Raw genomic sequence first — 19304 nt, 5'->3', positions numbered from 1 at the left:
TCGTTATATCTCCTCATTCTTTTTTTCTTTTTATATTTTCAGATACGAGTTAATTGATATTACCACATCTGCTAATATTTTGTGTATAATACATTATTTCAATATTGACTTTTATCGTTAGTTTTATTACTTGGCTATAACTAGTATGAAGTGTAATCGAAACGAGAGTGATAGCGTATAAAATAAGAAGGAGTCGAACAACATACAACACGAAATGATGAGAATGAAAAACTTAATAATCTGCCACTTAATAAATTGATTACAAATTACACGTACTGATATAATTTTTTATGGAAATCGCTTGAAACAAAGCGCGAAGCCACTTGATGGGATAAGCTAACAAGAATGAAAGGTGATTATAGCAAAAACAGCTATTGACCATACTCTTGTAAAGGCCAAAGCTATAACTAGGATCAAAATTGTCAGCAAGAAGATAGTCCCACAAGGCTACAGTTCTTAAAATAAAGCTAATGAGGTCACAAAACAGCAACATCTTGTCAAACGAGCTCGAGCAGACGAAGGAAGAAATGAATCAGACAATTCCGAAGAACGCATGTCATAATAATAGCATTTATTTAAAAAAAAAAAAAAACAGATTGAGGCTAGCAACATAACGTCTGTGTGTGAGATAGAGATGAGGATTTACAGAAAATCAAAAAATGAGTGGGATCAATTAAATTACTGATCCGTTTCTGCACCTTTAAAATAATCCTCAAATGGGACAGACATTCACCAGCACAAATATGGCAACATGATTTTTTAAAACATAATTTAATCCTAAAACTAATGAATATTCTAGCATGAATTGGATTCAAATGCATAACGGAAAAGCCGTAAAGCAGAGATTTTTAACGAAGTGCGAATTTATTACTGGGGGGGGGTGAAAAAATATACAGTCGGCGGCAAATAATTGAAGTACCTGATAATTTAAAAATAATTATTTCTTTCCAGATTATGTAATTTTTTTTTTCAAACGACATATTTCCAACAAAGAGATGAATAATAGGACCTTTTGGCACTTAACTGTCAGAAATAAAAGATGGGAGCCCAGTAAAAGATGAAGTAATTGATTTTCAATCTTCTGCAACTCTTAGAGTATAATCTGAAAGTTTTGGTGTAATTTTCTTTGGATAAAACTCATAGATTCAATTCCATATCTTACTCAGCGTGTCTTCCAAAGTGCTTATTCATTTTGTCACTATGTACGTATCTGAATCAGGATTCTCGAGTTTAGTAGCAATAAAGACAAAGGCAGAAACCACCTGGAAGTCGATAATGATATAACATTGTCAGGAACAGCTCATCGTATAAACAAACTGATTGACCCAGCAGAAACATTATCAGTGTTCCAACTGATAATGTTTCTGTTTTTTTCTGTTCATTATTTTTTTGTAATGCAAATTAACCTCATAATTTTCTATTTAGAAAAAAGTTGGGTTTTTTTTTAATTTTTTTTTAATGTCTTTTTTTAATTTTTATACAAAACTTTCATGTTTTCTGTCACTTTATGATGGATTTATATTTTTGTATGGGAATAGGGGTAAATGGAGAAATAAATTCGATCCATGATGGAGGAAATGTTGAAAATGGCCGCTTGGTGATACATTAAAATGTTCACACTGCATTCCCTACCGAGCGATTGACAATAACCACTTTTTCTCATGTTTTTTTTTAACAATCTAGCCAAGAGTCTACTTAAGCTTGATTCCGACAAGATGCATATACCTGCGCGCCAGGGAAAGCATATTTATGTCGGGTTGATCTCCTAAGGCACAAACTGCCGGCGCGTACTCATCCTTTGCTAAACTCTAGGAGATGTAATATTTTCCTATCACATCTAATTTTAATGTTAGGCTGATGCTTTATGAATGGTTAGATCGTATTCAGAAAAAACTTCAGCCGCATCCACTATGCCAAAGCATGTTCTTCCTACCACCAGTTTAGCTACTGCTATAAGTCCAAAGAACATTGTTCGTTTCTCCATAGCTCATGCCAGGTCTACATTAGTAATTGTCTGTAGTGACATATGGCCGAGTGGTCCTAGACGTTGTATCAAAGTTTACAGTTACCCAAAGGTGCTGAGTTCAATCCTGAACGAAGGCAGTGAAATAGTAACATTGAAAAACAGAGAATCAGCAACTATGTCCCAAAGCCTAGCTGGAGTCCGAACACGGTACCCCCGTAATAATAATAAAGGGTTGGGTTCGAGACTCCTAACAAACGGTTCACCTGACGAAGGCCGGAGGGCAAAACGGCCGAAACGTTGTGACAATAACAACCAAGATGAGGAAGTCAGTCCGACAATCCCAGGTCTACATTATCTATCAGGTATGCCACATCTCAGTTCACCAATTGATTGGGAATGTTGCGAGTCATCACCATACATCGAGAACTGCCTAATTAAACTGCAGGTGAAGAAAGCATGCTTTTATCGCGTCTATATTGCGGTCATATGTATTTATCGTGTATTGTCTATCATTAAGAGGTAATGTTCTCTTGACTAATCGCCAAGTCAGGGAGAACTTGTGCTAGACCAAGTGCCCCTCTCGACAACCACCGCCGACTCCAGGATTGTTTTCGTAGTCTTCTCTTTCAGCTTCCATTCTTATCCTGGCTATGTCGTCGTCGTCTCTTATACACAGCGACTGCCGAGGGCGAGCGCTTGTTCACAAGTATAAAAAAAAACAAAGAAGTTAAGGAGAAATAAAAGACTTCAACACATTCTGTAGATATCAGTTGTTCTCTGGGCGTGTCTGTGACATCATCAACCTTTTAAGCATTAATACCCACATTATAGTTCGTCGGTTGGTCAATTCATTTCCTATCTGCTCTAAGCCACAACCTGCCTTCAACTATCTCTAACTGTAAATTTCCTCAACTGTTGAAAACTCATAATTTTCCGGAAACTAACGGTCGTAAACTATGGCAAAACTCAGTTCCATTCCTAAATCTGTCCTTTAACTAACTCTAAATATATTGAACTTTATCTCCGGTCTTTTGCATTAGTTACCGCCACACCTTGATTAACAATCCTATTTCAGTTTGCCTTTGTGCGCGTTTGTAAACCACTTTCTTCATATTGTTTATCTAGTAATCTTACTCCTTATATGTTTGTTCTGTTGATCAGCTTTTTATTAGATTTTTCATTTTTGTTTTTTACTTTCTCCCACTTTGGGGGCTGTCCATGGTATCACAGTTAGATTTGTTGCTCCCCACTGAGATTGGATCTCCCTCATCGATTATTTCAGTCGCTCTGCAAGCGAAGTCTACGACTAAATCTCGATACAGCACTCTTTTAAATTATGAAAAGTTACTGAATCGCGGAATTGTTTTGAATACGGCTCAGCACTCTCTAAAGAATTGTGATTAAATCTTCGGTCTACAAAACTTCCGACCGAAAGGATGATGATAAGGTCGCTAAAGCCGCACTCGACCGTTTCGTCTCACGTTCGACTCAGGAAAGTCGATTTTTCAGTGTGCCTTTCCAAGTCAGCAATCTCCAAACCTTGTGAGAATGTTAGGTGGAAACAGTTTCCATCCCTACCAAATAAGAGAGGAGAATAGACACATAAAAATCACTAACCAGATCGCCGATAGTGATTGTACAGCCAGTCGTAAAGGATAACAAAAAAGACGTACGTAGCACACGGCTCATCACTATCCTTTCAGTAAAGATTACTTACGCCCTAATAGTCTTGAGTGTAGAGACATACTTGTAACAGAAAAATGTAGTTTTTCCGATTAAACAAGGCCGATAGCCATTAGTCCCGTGCTATCGTGTAACGAATGAATGCGTGAATGAAGGATTGACATGAAATTCTTAAAGATAAGCTAAAATGACCGAAAAATGAGCTGAAATGACTTAAATAAATAAAAAGTAAACGACTTAGAATGATTTTAATGAACTTAAGGATGAATTGAATGACCTTAAGAATGACTTAAATGCTTAAAAATAAATGGAATCCTTCAAAAACAACTTGAATGATCTGGAGAATGACTTGAATGGCTTTCAGACTGACTGGTTGTACAGTGGGGGTGATTATTTTACATAACATTAATACAGAAAAGTGATCCCCCACTTTATATCACAAAGTTACAAACATAAGTGCAGCATGTAATAAGAACTGATACTACACGATGATCTAGGCTAAAAGCCCAAGACCAGGGTATTTATTTGCTCCCCCACCAAGCAAATTAGGCACAAGGCCGATTTTTAATGTGAGGAGTGAAGGGGAAATGGGAACAAACTCCCCAGGTGTAGGCGAGTTGGATAGTGACAATTGGTATGAAGGATTGCACATATATTGACCAATAACTTATATGTGGGATTGCCCCCATATATGGTCTTTGATTGCAGTTTCTGCCTAAACATATACTACACTTTGATCGTGTCCAAAAGGCCAAGAAAATGGTATTTGCTCCTCCACCGAGCAAATTAGGCACAAGGCCGATTTTTAATGTGAGAAGCGAAAGGGAAATGGGGACCACCACCCCCACCACCCCGGCAAGTAGGGGAGTTTGATAGTGACAACTGGTATGGAGGGTTGCCGCTACATTGACCAAGGTCTTATATGTGAGGTTGCCCCCACATATGCTCTTTGCTTACAGTATCTGCCGAAACATATACTACACTTTGATCTTGGCAAAAAAAACAAGGAAAGGATATTTATTTTCTCCCCCAAAGAGCATATTAGGCACAGGGCCGATTTTTAATGTGAGGAGTGAAGGGGAAATGTGACCAACTGCCTAGGGAGTATGGGAGCTGGATAGCGACAATTGGTATGAAGGGTTTCCCCTATATTGACCAAGGTCTTATATGTGGGATTGATATTTATTTGCTCCCCCACCGAGCAAATTAAACACAAGGATGATTTTTAATGTAGGGAGAGAAGGGGGAATTGGGACCAACTTTGCGGGGTGTAGGGGAGCTGGATAGTGACAATTGGTATGAAGGGTTGCCCCTACATTGTCCAATAACATATATGGAGTTGCCCCCATATATGGTTTTTGCTTGCAGTATCTGCCGGAACAGATGGTATTTATTTGCTCCCCACCGAGCAAATTAGGCACAAGGCCAATTTTTAATGTGAGGAGTGAAAGGAGGGGGAAGTTAAAAAGGGGACCAGCTCCCGAGAGGTGGGAAATGGGAGCTGGTTAAAGGTCAGGTATGTGGGGTTGCCCCCACATCTGGTCCCTGCTTGCAGAATCTGCCGGAACAGATGGTATTTATTTGCTCCCCCACCGAGCAAATTAGGCACAAGGCCGATTTTTAATGTGAGGAGTGAAGGGAGGGGGAAGGGAAAAAGGGGACCAGCTCCCGAGAGGTGGGAAATGGGAGCTGGTTAAAGGTCAGGCATGTGGGGTTGCCCCCACATCTGGTCTTTGCTAGTCATAGCTAGTCCTAGCTAGTCATAGCTTGCAGTATCTGCCGAAACAGATGGTGTTTATTTGCTCCCCCACTGAGCAAATTAGGCACAAGGCCGTTTTTAATGTGAGGTAAAAACCAGCTCCCCTAAAAGGGGTCACTCTGGTTACCAAAAATAATAATTGTCCCAGTATAGAGGGTTTCCCCTCCATTGACTGGTACAAATTATCTTAAGTGCAGCATCTGCCGGAACAGATACTACACTTGTATCCCGGCCCGAAGGCCAAGAAAAGCGATATTTATTTGCTCCCACACCGAGCAAATTAGGCACAAGCTGTTTTTTTAATGTGAAGAGAGGGGGTTGGGGAAGGGATAAGGGGGCCAGCTCCCGATGGGTGGGAAATGGGAGCTGGATAGTCACAATTAGTGTGAAGTGTTGCCCCCACATATGGTCTTTGCTTGCAGTATCTGCCGGAACATATACAAAACAAAGCTGATTGATCTTGGCCTTTTGGCCAAGAAAAGTTATATTTATTTGCTCCGCCATCGAGCAAATTAGGTACAAAGCAGATTTTTAATGTGAGGAGTGAAGGGAAAATAGGGACCAACTCCCCGGGGAATAGGGGAGCTGGATAGCGACAATTGGTATGAAGTGTTGCCCCTACATTGACTAAGGTCTTATATGTTGGGTTTCCCCCACATATGGTTTTTGCTTGCAATATCTGCCGGACAGATACTACACTTTGATCTTGGCCAAAAGGCCAAGAAAAGGGTATTTATTTGCTCCCCCACCGAGCAAATTAGGCACAAGGCCGATTTTTTATGTGAGGAGTGAAGGGGAAATGGGGACCAACTCTCCGGGGAGTAGGGGAGCTGGATAGTTATCACTGGTATGGAGGGTTGATATTTATTTGCTTCCCCACTGAGCAAATTAGGCACAAGGCCGTATTTTAATGTGGAGAGAGGGGGAGGGAGGAGGGAAAAGGGCACCAGCTCCCGATGGTTGGGAAATGGGAGCTGGATAGTGACAATTGATATGAAGGGTTGCCCCTACATTGACCAAGGTCTTATATGTGGAGTTGCCCCCACATATGGTCTTTGCTTGCAGTATCTGCTGGACAGATACTACATTTTGATCTTATCCAAAAGGCCAAGAAAAGGGTATGTATTTTCTCCCCCACCGAGCAAATTAGGTACAAGGCCGATTCTTAATGTGAGGTGCGAAGGGGAAATGGGGACCAACTCCCCGGGGAGTAGGGGAGCTGGACAGTGACAATTGGTATGAAGGGTTTCCTCTCCATTGACTAAGGTTCTAGGTGTGCAGTATTTTGCGCGAACAGTTGGCAGAGATGGTGGAAATTTTCTGTTTCTATGTCTATCCTTGTAGCCATGTCACTAGTAAGGGTGCTGGAGGTAAACGTTTTATCTGAGCTGACGTTATCCGCCTGATAGTCAGGGACCCGAACCTTGGATTAACCACTAAGGAGGTTGTCCTATCAGCAGGTGCAAAATACTGTGGCTGCTGTATTGCCATTTGGGGAATGGATTCTGGACCATGCAGTAGTTTCTGGTTGGGCCACCCGATGCCATATTAGTGGGGAACTGTTACGGCTTTACCTTATCATGTTCTACAAAAAAAATTCTTCGTTTCTTTTTCTCTTTTAGTTTCCCCTCTCTGTCCTGCTCTAAGCAAATCTGACGACCAAATCCACAAATTCCAAAATTCCATCATGACAAGTTTCAAGAAAAAATACACGATTAAACCCGGTTCTCCAACTTCCAAAGTAGACCCCTACTACCATATCCCCTTCTCCAACATCAGGGGTCTACGTTCCAACCTTCCAGAGGTTGAAACCCAATTACAGGAGACTAAACCAGACCTCTTATTTTTAAGTGAAACTTGCATTGGACAAGCTATTTCCCTAGAAGAGTTCGCAATTAAAGGATACTCTAACTTAACTTCTAAATCTGACCCCCAAGATCGCCATGGATATGGAATATGTGCCTATATTAAAGATGGCTTTCCATGTGGTAAGTACATCTCCAAAGAAGATCCTAACTTACCCTATATGTGCTTCCGGGTTGCTTTAGCTCACACTACTGCATTTATATTTACTCTCTATCGCCCCCACAACAGCGGAGTTACTATCTTTCAAAGCATATCTGAGAAAATTGACCAAGTCCTATCTGCTTATCCTTCAGCTAACATTCACGTATGTGGAGACTTCAATGTTCACAAGGTGGAATGGTTGACCCACTCAAACAAGACCGATGATGATGGGAGGTTCTGTCATGATTTCTCCATTGCTTATGACCTCACTCAGATTGTTCACGAACCCACCCGTTTGCCCGACAATGACGGCCAGTATGCGAGTCTACTAGACCTTTTTCTCACAACTTGCCCTGAGCTATGTTCAGTTTCTGTTTTGTCTCCTCTTGGATCTTCCGACCACTCAGTTGTATCAATTAAGATAAAAATGAAATTTAATAAGTCCCCATACGTACCTCTCCATCGTACAGTATATCGATACACTAAGGCTGACTGGGACAGCTTCCGTACATTTGTATCGGATCTACCTCTGCGTTCCATGTTTAAAAAGGATGTGTCCTCTATAGTAGTGTAATGACCTAATGGTTAATTGTAAGTATAGACAGTTTCATACCCTCGAAAAAGTTTCAGCAAAAACCTAACAGCCAGCCATAGGTCTCTCCATAATGCGCTGCTGCCATTGCGCACAGAAATCACTTTTTCCACTGCTTCCAACGTAATGGATGTATGAAAACTAAAGCCGCTTTCAGGACTGCCAGCAACCATTGTAAGAAAGTAATAAAGAACGCAAGAGAGTTGTATGCTCAGTCCGTAAAGTCCAAAGTAGCTGAGCAGCGGCTTGGTTCCCACCAGTTTTGACAAATAGCAAACAGAATCCTGAACAGAATGTGTGCTCTATCCCAACTATCATCAATGGACCTGAGGTAATCTCGTCAGCATCAGACAAAGCCAAATTCTTTGCCAAGAACTTTGCAGCTAATTCTACCCTTTGCGACCAAGGCCGCCAACCCCCAATATTTCCTCCTGTTTCAGAAAACACGCTATGTGATATACATATATCTGTACGTGATGTTACCAAGCTAATCAAAAACCTTGATTCCAGTAAAGCAACCGGCCCTGACGGTATTCCAATTATAGTACTCAAAAGACTTCAGTCAGAACTAGCGCCCATACTTACAAAACTGTTTAAACGTTGTCTTAAGGAGAATAGCTTCCCATCACCCTAGAAAATCTCGTTAGTATGCCCTGTATTTAAGAATTCAGGTGATCGCTCGTCCCCCTCTAAGTACAGGCCAATAAGTCTCCTGTGCGTCATGAGTAAGTTGCTGGAATCTGTGTTACATACAGAAGTAATCAACCATCTCAACAAAATAACCTTCTTAGTGACATGCAATATGGTTTCCGTTCTGCTAGATCTACAGCAGATGAGCTTACAGTTATACCTCATAGGATTAGCAATTCTCTCGAAGGAAGCAACCTTTCTAGGGCAATTGCTCTTGACATATCTAAGGCCTTTGATAGGGTATGGCATAATGTTTTACTTCACAAGATCTCTAGCTATGGTATAGCTGGAAATATCTTCTCAATTATTAAATCATTTCTTTCTGATAGGTTCATAAGAGTAGTAGTTGAGGGGCAAAAATCAGAAGCTCACAGTATTAATGCTGGAGTCCCTCAGGGATCCATCCTGGGCCCAACTCTATTCCTGATCTACATTAATGATCTTCCAAATCACATCCTTACATCATTTGTAGACATTTATGCTGATGACACTACCATTTATGGTAGCACATTTAAGACAGTAAACGACCAAGTTCTCTCCAATTCTCTCTCCTCTGATCTTGAGCACGTAGTACAATGGGGAAAGGAGTGGTTGGTTACTTTTAATGCATCTAAAACCAATCTTCTCTCTTTACATCATCAACATGCTGATCCACATCTGGCATCAATTGAAATGAATGGCTCTCGTCTTCAGGAGGCCTCAAGTTTTGACAAGCTTCTAGGCTTGACCGTTACTCCTGATTTTAAATGGAACACGTAATCAAATCTGTTACCAAGGCCGCTGGAAAAATGGTGGGATCTTTCTATCGATCCAGTAGATATCTCACTGCTGATGCAATTCTCTATCTATATAAGAGCCACATCTGGGCAGGAGCTGCTAGAAAGGACTTGTCCTGCCTTGATAGAGTTCAAAATAGACTTCGTAGCCTCGTAGGAGATGTCCTATTCTCTTCCCTGCAACCTCTATCTCACAGAAGAGATGTTGCGAGTTTGTCTCTGATGTATCGTTATTTTCATGGAAAGTGTCCGCCTGAGCTTCAGTCTATGGTCCCCCATCGCCAAACTTTCACAGGAAACACTCGTCTAGCTGAAAACACTATCAATAATTCCCCTCACTCTTTATCTGTGCCTAAACCTAAACGTAGATTCCATGAACAAAGCTTCTTTCTTAGAACTGCACGCGTGTGGAATTGTCTTCCGTTTTCCTGCTTTCCGGCTGACTACAATATGGTTGTCTTCAAGTCTAATGTAAACAAGTTTCTGATGAGCCGTTCTATATAAGTTAACAAATTTACCGAATTGGTTACTATATTGTCCAATTTCTACTGTACACTCTTTAACCCTTATCCTCGAGTAGCCTCTTGGGCTTGATAATGTGGTGATGTCTGTGTAAAAAAAGGTCTGATATGTGGGACTACCCCCACACATGGTCCTTGCTTGCAACATCTGCCGGAACAGATACCACACCTCGATCTTAGCCAAAAGGTCAAGAAAAGCTTAAAAAGCTAAGAACAGCATCTATTAACAACAGGCCTTTGATCTTAACCAAAAAGGCCAAGCACAAAAGTGTTACGGACAGATCGACCCACAGACCGACCGACCGACCGACGGAGTGACTTACAGAGTCGCTTGCACGCGACTAAAAACAATGATAGCATAAACCGAGTCAGAAAAGCTGATCCATGTAAAGAATTAATTCAGTCAGGATCGTAATTGCGTAATGCTTTTCTCGTATGGAGACGAAAAGTTATCACTGAATAATTCAAAGAGATTCAGTATATTTTATAAAACGATTCCGGCATTTGATTGGTTCGTTCGTTGTCATAAAATTCTTATATGCTAAATATATTGCCACAAATAGACTCTTCAATCTTTTATCGTACTTCCAACCAATTCATTTTAAGTTGAAGACCCAAACGCCAAAGATTTAAACCAGTCCATCTGATCCGATGAAAAGTTCTGCGAGTTGGGTTGCGCCTATCTAGGTCATCAACTTGATAAGGACTCCTGAAACTTTTTTATATCTTGCAAATAACTTAATCATTATTTGAATATCTCTAAAGGTCGACATAAAACTTCTGAAACCATCGGAGTCACGCCCTGCTAAGCAAATTAATACAGAACAAGATTTTTTTTTTGTTTTTGTCCTCTCCCTAAGTTTGTGATAAATAACGAATGGCGGTAGGTCTGTCCTATCAATTGATAACGTAAATGATCATATACTTTCTGGAACAGTTAATTGTAAGAGGGGGTGTTTGTCGCTTCAAAAATCATATAATGGAGAAGAGGAGGAAGGAGCTGTCTGTTCCATTTCTAATATTTATAATTTACGCATTCATTTTCATGCTGTTGAGTTGCATATCCACCCGTTTATTTATTTTCGGATATTCTATGACTTCATCTTTAAAGGTTGTTTTATCGTTGTGCTTGTTTTTCTTTCTTCTAATTTGATGCAAGATTACAAGCTCAGAGGATTCTCCTCGAGACATGACTTTCATTTTGACTACTTTTCTGATTCCTATCTAGACATCCGTTGGATTAGATCAAGATTGGTGTTAGACTGTACAAGATGCAGAATAAATGCCACTGTGGAACGCAACCTGGAATGCTAGATAACTATTTTGGCGAGTTTATATGGAGGCAGAAATATAAAGAAAGCGGTCGTTTTATCTAAATACTTATTGACACGAGTTAATTCTTTTTTCTTCTGTAAATAATAAAACGGTCGTTTACTATAATCCACATTTTGACTGTTTTTGATTTTTGTTTTTGTTGTTGTATTTTTTTTGTTTTGTTTTGTTTTTTACAGAAGGTGGGGTATTTGTTTGTTTGTTTATTTTTTTTGTTTTTGTTTTTTGATGGGGCTTTTCTACACAAGTTCTCCGATACAAACTGTGGTGCTCAACATGCTGTGTTAACTGTTAATCATTCGATGATGCGACCGTAAAAAGTATGATGAATACGAAAAATAACTAAGTGACCGACTATAATCGAGGGTAACCCGAGGGGTCCTTTTTTATTTGCTGCTACATCGAGGTGTAGGAGAGGGGGGGGCCATTCCATTCCAAGGATATCTCTACTTACTCTTGATCCTTCCCTTATAATATTGAATGCTTAGCAAGGGAGCGTCAAGTGCCAGTTTTTAAGTCTTTGGTATGATTCGGCCGAAGATTGAACCCCCGTCACCAAACTCATTAGCTAACACACTTACAATTATGCCTAATCCGACACTTAATCTGGAATGGTGACTATAACTGGCGTGTTTTTACAAGATAATTATCATTTATTCAGGCCTGAGGGACTTTTGATGATGAGGGTTAATATGTGTATGGTGGTCACCGAGAAAAGAACGTAGTGATCGTTAGTGATGGAAATTGGGTAAAATTTTATATTTTGGGAGGGCGGCTCAAGAACTTGTTTACATTGGACTTGAAGACGACCATGTTGTAGTCATTCGGAAAGCAGGTCAGCGGAATAGTTCCACTGGCGGACAATTTTTGGAAAGAAGCTTTGTTCGTGAAATTTGCACTTAAATTTAGGTACAGACAGAGAGTGGGGGTATTTGTGATAGTAGTTGCAACTATACGAGTGTTTTCGTGAAAATTTGGCAGAGGCGATCATAGACGAGCACTTGCCGTGAAAATAACGATGGAGCAGGGGTAACCTCGCAACGTCTCTTCTGTGAGAAAGAGATTGCAGAAAGGAGAATAGGTTTCAACGACGGTTTTGAACTCTGTCAGAGAAGGATAAATGCTTTCCCAGATGTGACAACAGTACTCCATTTAGAACTATCTGGCTCTTATACAGGTGGAGAATAACATCGGGAGTTACTTGAATAAGTATAACTGAATATATCGAGCATAAAATATCATTGATTGGTCAGCAACACAAACAATTTGCATAATCAGACACGGATAAATTCGCTGTTCCGGATATCTGTTAACAACTCCCGCTTACACAAATAATCATTTTCCTAGCCGGATACAACTCGCTTCGTTTTCTTGTATGTATATCTACAACTTCTTATGCAAAATTAGTTATTTCCATTGCCAGAACTAGTTTCGTTTGCCCGGATGTCTATCTTCATTGGCTTGTGTATAACGAATCAGTTACATAACTGGATGCAGCTCACTTTACTTTCCTGGATGTCTGCTTTCAGAAGGTATCATTTGCATAGGCGTGTGACGTGACCGTCCCAGGGGGCGATTGGGCTCCACACAGGGGGAGGTCAAGACTCCCGAAATGCTAGAGAAGCCGGCCAGATATGATTTCCTTTATTCTTTAATTATCGTCTGTGTGCCCGGCAACGGCAACAGACCTTGCTGAGAGAAAGATTGGATTATGATTTTCATTGTTATGAAAATCGTTGACAACATCATTTTTTGTGTACATTATACTTCGAAAATGGGATGACTCAACATTGAGACTAAGGATGTTTATAGTTTGAGTACAATGCCCATAACCCAGATATCGCGGGGGTGACCCTTTTGGGACATGAGAGCTCTTGCAGAATCGCAGATGCAACCGGGGAAGATAGAGCCTCCCCTAGGGGTGACGTAACGCGATTGGTCTAGGAAGCGGTCCCGGCGCACCCTTCACCTCATTATACCAACGGATCCCAGCGTCGAAACGGCAGATTGAGCTGAGTTTTGGAGCAGAGTTAAGTATAGTCGAAGAGTCGCCACACCCCTCCCTTCCCGCATCATTTCACCTGAGAGAGAAATTAATCTATTGTTTTTTGACTCAGTGGAGTCGATCAAAATCAACATAAAAAGCAAACAGCGTGAAAAATATTTTTAAATGCAAAATACTTGAAGCATAAAACCTTTTCCCAAAATGATTGGATTAAGTATTAAATAACCCGAAAAGTGTTGATAAGCCGTAAAACAAAACAACCAAACCAAACATCATGAATAAATATTTGAATATATTAGAACTTGATCATATAAACGTTTTTCCAAAATTAATGGGTTATATATGTGATAATCAATTTTTGTTCTTGTTAGCTCCTTACATCAAGTGGCTTTACGCTTTGCTTGAAGCGATTTCAATAAAAAACGTTTGTGAAGAATGAACAGGCTGCATACGCAAGCGCAGATTATTTCATTGCCCTAGATGTCTATTTATGTCCTAGATGTTTATTATCAGCTACTCGTACAGAACAAATTATGATCCTGGATGTATGTCTACATATACGTGTGCTAAACGGATCATTTTCATTGCTGGACGCAAGCTATTTTGATGTCCCGAGTTGCCTCATAACCCGAAGGCGGTAAGTATGTGTAGACATAGCGGCCTGGAAAGAAAATGGCCGCCGATATTTTAGAATGCATCCAACAAATCTTGGAAATGATGTTTATGACAATGATTCCATGCAGGTTAAAGAAATAACAATATTCTAACTTGTCATTAAGCTGGCAATTTTGTTTTATCGTTGTTCTTGTTTTTCTTTCAATGAATTGCCAAACATCAGTTGATAGACAATTCTTGGAAGTATGAAAACTGTAATTTACCATCCATACTGACCTGTTACTCGCAGTCAATTGATGGTTGGAGATGAAAATGTTCAAAAGGTGGATTTCGACAGTATATACGAATAAAATTTTTGTTATAATTAATGGCCTGAAACTTACTGAGTTATGTGTTTGTTTTGACGACACCCTTATATCATTTGTATTATTCGGACTACTGTTGTCAAAAAGTTTCAGCCGATTAAACCTTCTTCAAGTGCACAAGTGCATCTTGTTGAACTTGGGAATCTTAATGCCGAATCCGTTTCAACGCTACATCAAACACTGTACTTGCAGTGCACCTTCTTTCTTTCGTTTAAGCTGTTTTGGATAAAAACTGACAAGAAAAGGACAATCCCGATAACATAAACAAGTGCCAATGTTTTTCTCTCCTTTTTTTCACCGAGGGTGATGAGGGGGGGGGACAAAAAAGGAAGGCGTAAATCGGACTCATTCACGGCTTATCTTTTTGGACGGTTCAAAAGTGAATGAGTCTATCTCGAGTATATAAACCACCTTGATTAATTCGAGCGAGAATTAAATATTATTTGTTTGTCTTTCTTGAATGAAGAAAGCCATTGACGATGAGGCGTTTGCTTGAAATATTAACTATAAAATGGTTTCTTTTAATAGCGTTATTTTGTCCGATATTGACACGTGCGAAGGTTTACAGGAGTTGCAAAGAACTTCAACTCGACATGAGGAACGTTGCCGTCGATAAGCATTACTCGATTCAATTAGCGAATGGCGTAGCCGTTTCCCTTCTTTGTAAAGGTAAGTTGATTAGACCAGTTTGAATTTCTTGCCAGAATACATACTCTTCCGCTGTACTTCAGTTTGTTCTCAAAAATCAAGTGTTAGCGCCTTCACTTGATGTCTATATAGGATACATATTCGTTTAATTCTCCTTTACATCTGAAACTTTGAGTAAAGAAGCGAAGAACATTAATTCTCCTTGTATTTCGATTTTTCGGACTATTGTTTTCAAACGTCATGTTCATAATGTTTCAGCCGAGGTAACCTCCGACCTTTATCAGGGGTATCTTGCCGAGCTCGAAAATATTTTCTTAAAACTCGAGAAACTGCGCAGAATGTCGAACAGAATACTTTTTTACTCCACGAGGATAGCATACTCTCGTTCCGTCAGCCATGATTGGGTAAAAGTACTAAGTAATGTGTAATTGCATTTTGATTCTCGGGCACACTACAGGTTGAACCTTTTAACCTCCAGAAGAGGCTTTACAACTGAATTTACCAAGTACTCTATCCACTACGCTACGGATTTAAGAGAAGAACAGTAGCCGGAAGAATCCAAATATGAATAATGAATCCTCATCTCAAAATAAGAACCTTAACATTAATTTTCATCTTCCCAAATGACCAGTGAACTATTTCATAGTTTATCTTTCTTTTGATTTCTTCGTCTTACTGGATTCCAGAACAAGAATTCATCTAGTCTGGTGGAGTATCCAGCTTCGTGCTATTACTTAAGATAACATCATTAAGAAAAGTACGAGTAGGTATAGCTGTGTTTACGCGATCTTTTCGAGATTTCGAATCCTATGTTATTTGGAATATTTGGTCATGTCAGGTTGTCTTGAGAAATCGTCGTACAGAGAAACTAATACTAACATACTGTACACACAATAATCCTTACTCCCGAGTGGCTTTCGGGCATTGATAGGTGGTGAATACCTTGTAAAAAAAAAACGATGACAAAGATGGTGTCTTTTAGCTAACTTAAACTATCCCGACGCAACATGTCCTTAACATGTTGATTAATCAGAATCGGAAATTAGAATAATTGAAATTGGGGGGGGGGGGATATTGGAATCGGTATCAGAATCGGAAAAAATGTGTGCCTATTTTCCTATGCCAAAAACGATTTTTTTAATTGTATTTTTCCACTCTTTGCACAAACAATAAATGACTACTGATTTTAAACTGTCAGTAAAACTGAAATCTATAATTCATCTTTTCAACACAAATTTAATTTTACGTTTACGTACATATAAACATATTATATTGGTGAAAAATATATACAAGAAGAAAATATACAAATAAAAAAATATATAAGAAGAAAATGTGACCTGTTGGGTCACCCATTTAGATCGGGCTTGCTTGAATCAGAAAAAAGTGAGTTTGCAAACTCAGTAACATAAATCGACAAGATCTAAAATTTTTGTTCGCTATGTGTTCCCCTTCTTCTTTCTCATTCTTTCTTCCTCTCTCTTTCTCCACTTGCTTCTTTCTGCTTTTCTTTTGACGGCTACGATTTAAAAAGTATTTCTACTTCTGTGTTATTACCTTTGGTTTATAATGCACTATCCTAATCTTTTCTTTTAAGTTTTTTATTTTTATTAATTTTTACTAAGAGGGGGGGTCACGGCTTATCAAAACCCAAAGGTAACTCGAGGATAACAGTTAATTAGTGCCAGGTGGTTGATGCAACAACACCGTGATAATTGGCGGAACTTGGGTTATTTGTTTGTTTATTTAAGAAAACAACTTAGCAAAAACTTCTTTACATTAGATTTGAACACGATCACGACCATAAGATTTAAGCACAGAATGATAACAATGGTAGTTGTTAGCAGTTGCTGTAGCTAGACGAGTTTTGTCTATGGATAAAAACTTCGTCGAGAACCTGCCATGAAAATAACGACAGAGCAGAGATCGCTTTGCTACTCTTCCGTGAGAAAAGGGAAGTATGGTACAGAAAAGGGCTTCGTCCACTAGATTACAAAGCTAGTTTATATCAAGTCACAACAGGAAACGGTACTCCTCCCCAGATCTAGTAACATTACTCTATCTTCGAGCGTATTTGGCTCTAATGCCAGCATAGGATTCCGTCATTAGTAAGATATCTTCTGAGCTTCTAAAAGTGTGTACCTTACAAGTGAATTTTATTAACTAATTTATCCTTTATACCACGAGTCGTTGCTCACAATTCTAGTATGAATTTTAAGAGGCTTAAACCTATTTTTGTTATTGCATGTACATTTTAATACCTATCACTATACATCACTGTTTATTACTACATATTTGTATTATATATGTATATATTTATATTTACTATTTATTTCTACATATTATTACAATATATATATATATATATATATATATATATATATATATATATATATATATATATATAGGGTGTCCCAATAAAATGTATACACTTTTTAAATTATCTCAATTTGCTGCATGAATACGCTATTCCACGTTCCCAAAAGATGTTTAGGAATAACGAATGGCACTTCCAACAGTATGGAGCACTTCGCCACTATCATCACGACGTAAAAGCATATCTTGATAATCACCTGCAAAACAGATGAAAAGGAAGTATCGAGTATTGTCCACGTTCACCGAATTTGAGCCCCCTCCCCCCGATTTTTCTCTTTTTTGGAGGCGATATGGAGGGGGCGTTGAACACGGGATTCACACCACAAAACTAGCTACAATGAATGAGTTGAAAGCAACCATTGAAAGAAGATGTGTCAACATACCAATTAAACAGATTAGGAACGTTTCCGATCCAATCAGTGATCGCTGTCAGCTGTTCATGGACCACAATGGCGAATAATTTGAACACTTTCGATAATTATCTGGTTTCTATATTTGTTCACACTATTTTTATGTATGAAGCGTTTATTTCTCATAATGAATGTTGGTTTTATGGTTATTTAAAGAGTGTATACATTTTATTGGGACAGTCTGTATATAAAGAGAGAGAGAGAGAGAGAGAGAGAGAGAGAGAGAATAGCAATAGTTTTATAAATAGAAATAATGATTTCAGATATTGTGTTAAATTTTATACGAGGTTTGTCTCTTAGGTGATTGTCGGCTTACAATTGAATTTTACCAAATCACAACACTCGTAAGTAAATAGGGACACTATGTTTTGTTATGCATTGAGTTTTTGAGATTAACTAATTGAGAATTATGAGCGAGAAAGGGAGAAAATAATAGAGAATATCATAGAGAAAGAAACGAGATAGATGAAGAAATTCCCATCTGTTGATCACATTACTATAGTACTACTTCCTTACAGTTTTCAACATAGTCGTTTTTAAATCCAATATCAAGAAATAATTTCAATTTTCTTTCTGAATTGTTGAGATGAGGATTAATAATCCGTATTATGTGGATAGTCTGAACTATTGTTCTCGTCTTGATAGCTTTTTCACGTCTCTGTCAATGTAGCCCCCGATACTCTTCAGGCGTATCTTTTCGAACTCGGCAATCTTTTTGTCGAACTCGGGAATTTATACGGAATTTCGAATGGAACCTTTTATTTAATCCATGGGGTAGCATGCTCGTGTTCCGTCAGCCATGACTGGGTAGAAGTCCTAAGTAATATGCAAATGGTATTTTGAGTGTCCCTCGGACTTAGGATTGAACCCTCAACCTTTAGAAGAGTGTAACCTACAACTGCATTTTACAAAGTATTTTATCGGAAGTTACATCGGTCGAAACGTTATGAAAATAAGATAAGAACCGAAGAATCCAAATAATACAACATAATCAAAGTTTGTCCATTCATAATTTTCCTCATAGTATTGCTCATCATCTAATTGACAATCTAATTAACCATTTTCCTCGAGTGGCTTTTGGCTCCAGTAAATGTTGACGCATTAGTATAGAAAGAGTTGGTGTCAAAACAAATGATTTAGTTGTTCTTTGTGAAACATTGGAAATATAAACTGAAATCAAACGTTTGGAAGAACGGGCGCAATAAACGCTAATGTATTCAAGTAATGATGAGTAAAAATGTCTTTGCAAAATTAAGAGTTCAGTCGAGCACCAAAAAGTAAAAGAATCATTTCGACTACAAACAGAAGACAGATACCAAATCTCCATTAATAATTAATTAGCAAAACTATTATTTTTATACTATGGTGTTTCTATTATAATAGAAATGCAGTAGTATGATGTATAGTTTCAAACAGACATATATCAAATCATTGTTTCCTTAAAGCCTTTAAATATATACTTTAATAATGCAAAATACATGCAAACATTCGCTTTAGTTCCGAGACTGAGGTATGTTTAAAATACACCCGTTTTAATAATTGTTCTAGTATACTGGAATTGT

At 38.7% G+C, this 19304-nt stretch overlaps 1 protein-coding gene across 1 annotated transcript in view; it reads left to right on the top strand.

Moving 5' to 3' along the window:
• Positions 1 to 14740: 14740 nt before the first annotated feature.
• Positions 14741 to 19304, top strand: part of LOC145258293 (uncharacterized) — a 220479-nt gene continuing 215915 nt past the window's right edge. The window contains exon 1 of the mRNA XM_080116327.1: positions 14741 to 14980. Within this exon, the coding sequence (XP_079972453.1) occupies positions 14791 to 14980 (190 nt within the window). The 5' untranslated portion in view covers positions 14741 to 14790. The remainder of the gene's footprint in view (positions 14981 to 19304) is intronic.

This window comes from Euprymna scolopes, chromosome 33, assembly GCF_053919585.1.
Source record: "Euprymna scolopes isolate OS-2025 chromosome 33, ASM5391958v1, whole genome shotgun sequence".
NCBI classification, from domain to species: domain Eukaryota; kingdom Metazoa; phylum Mollusca; class Cephalopoda; order Sepiida; family Sepiolidae; genus Euprymna; species Euprymna scolopes.
Note: the sequence above shows the minus strand (reverse complement) of the source record. Positions and strands in the feature narration are given on the sequence as shown.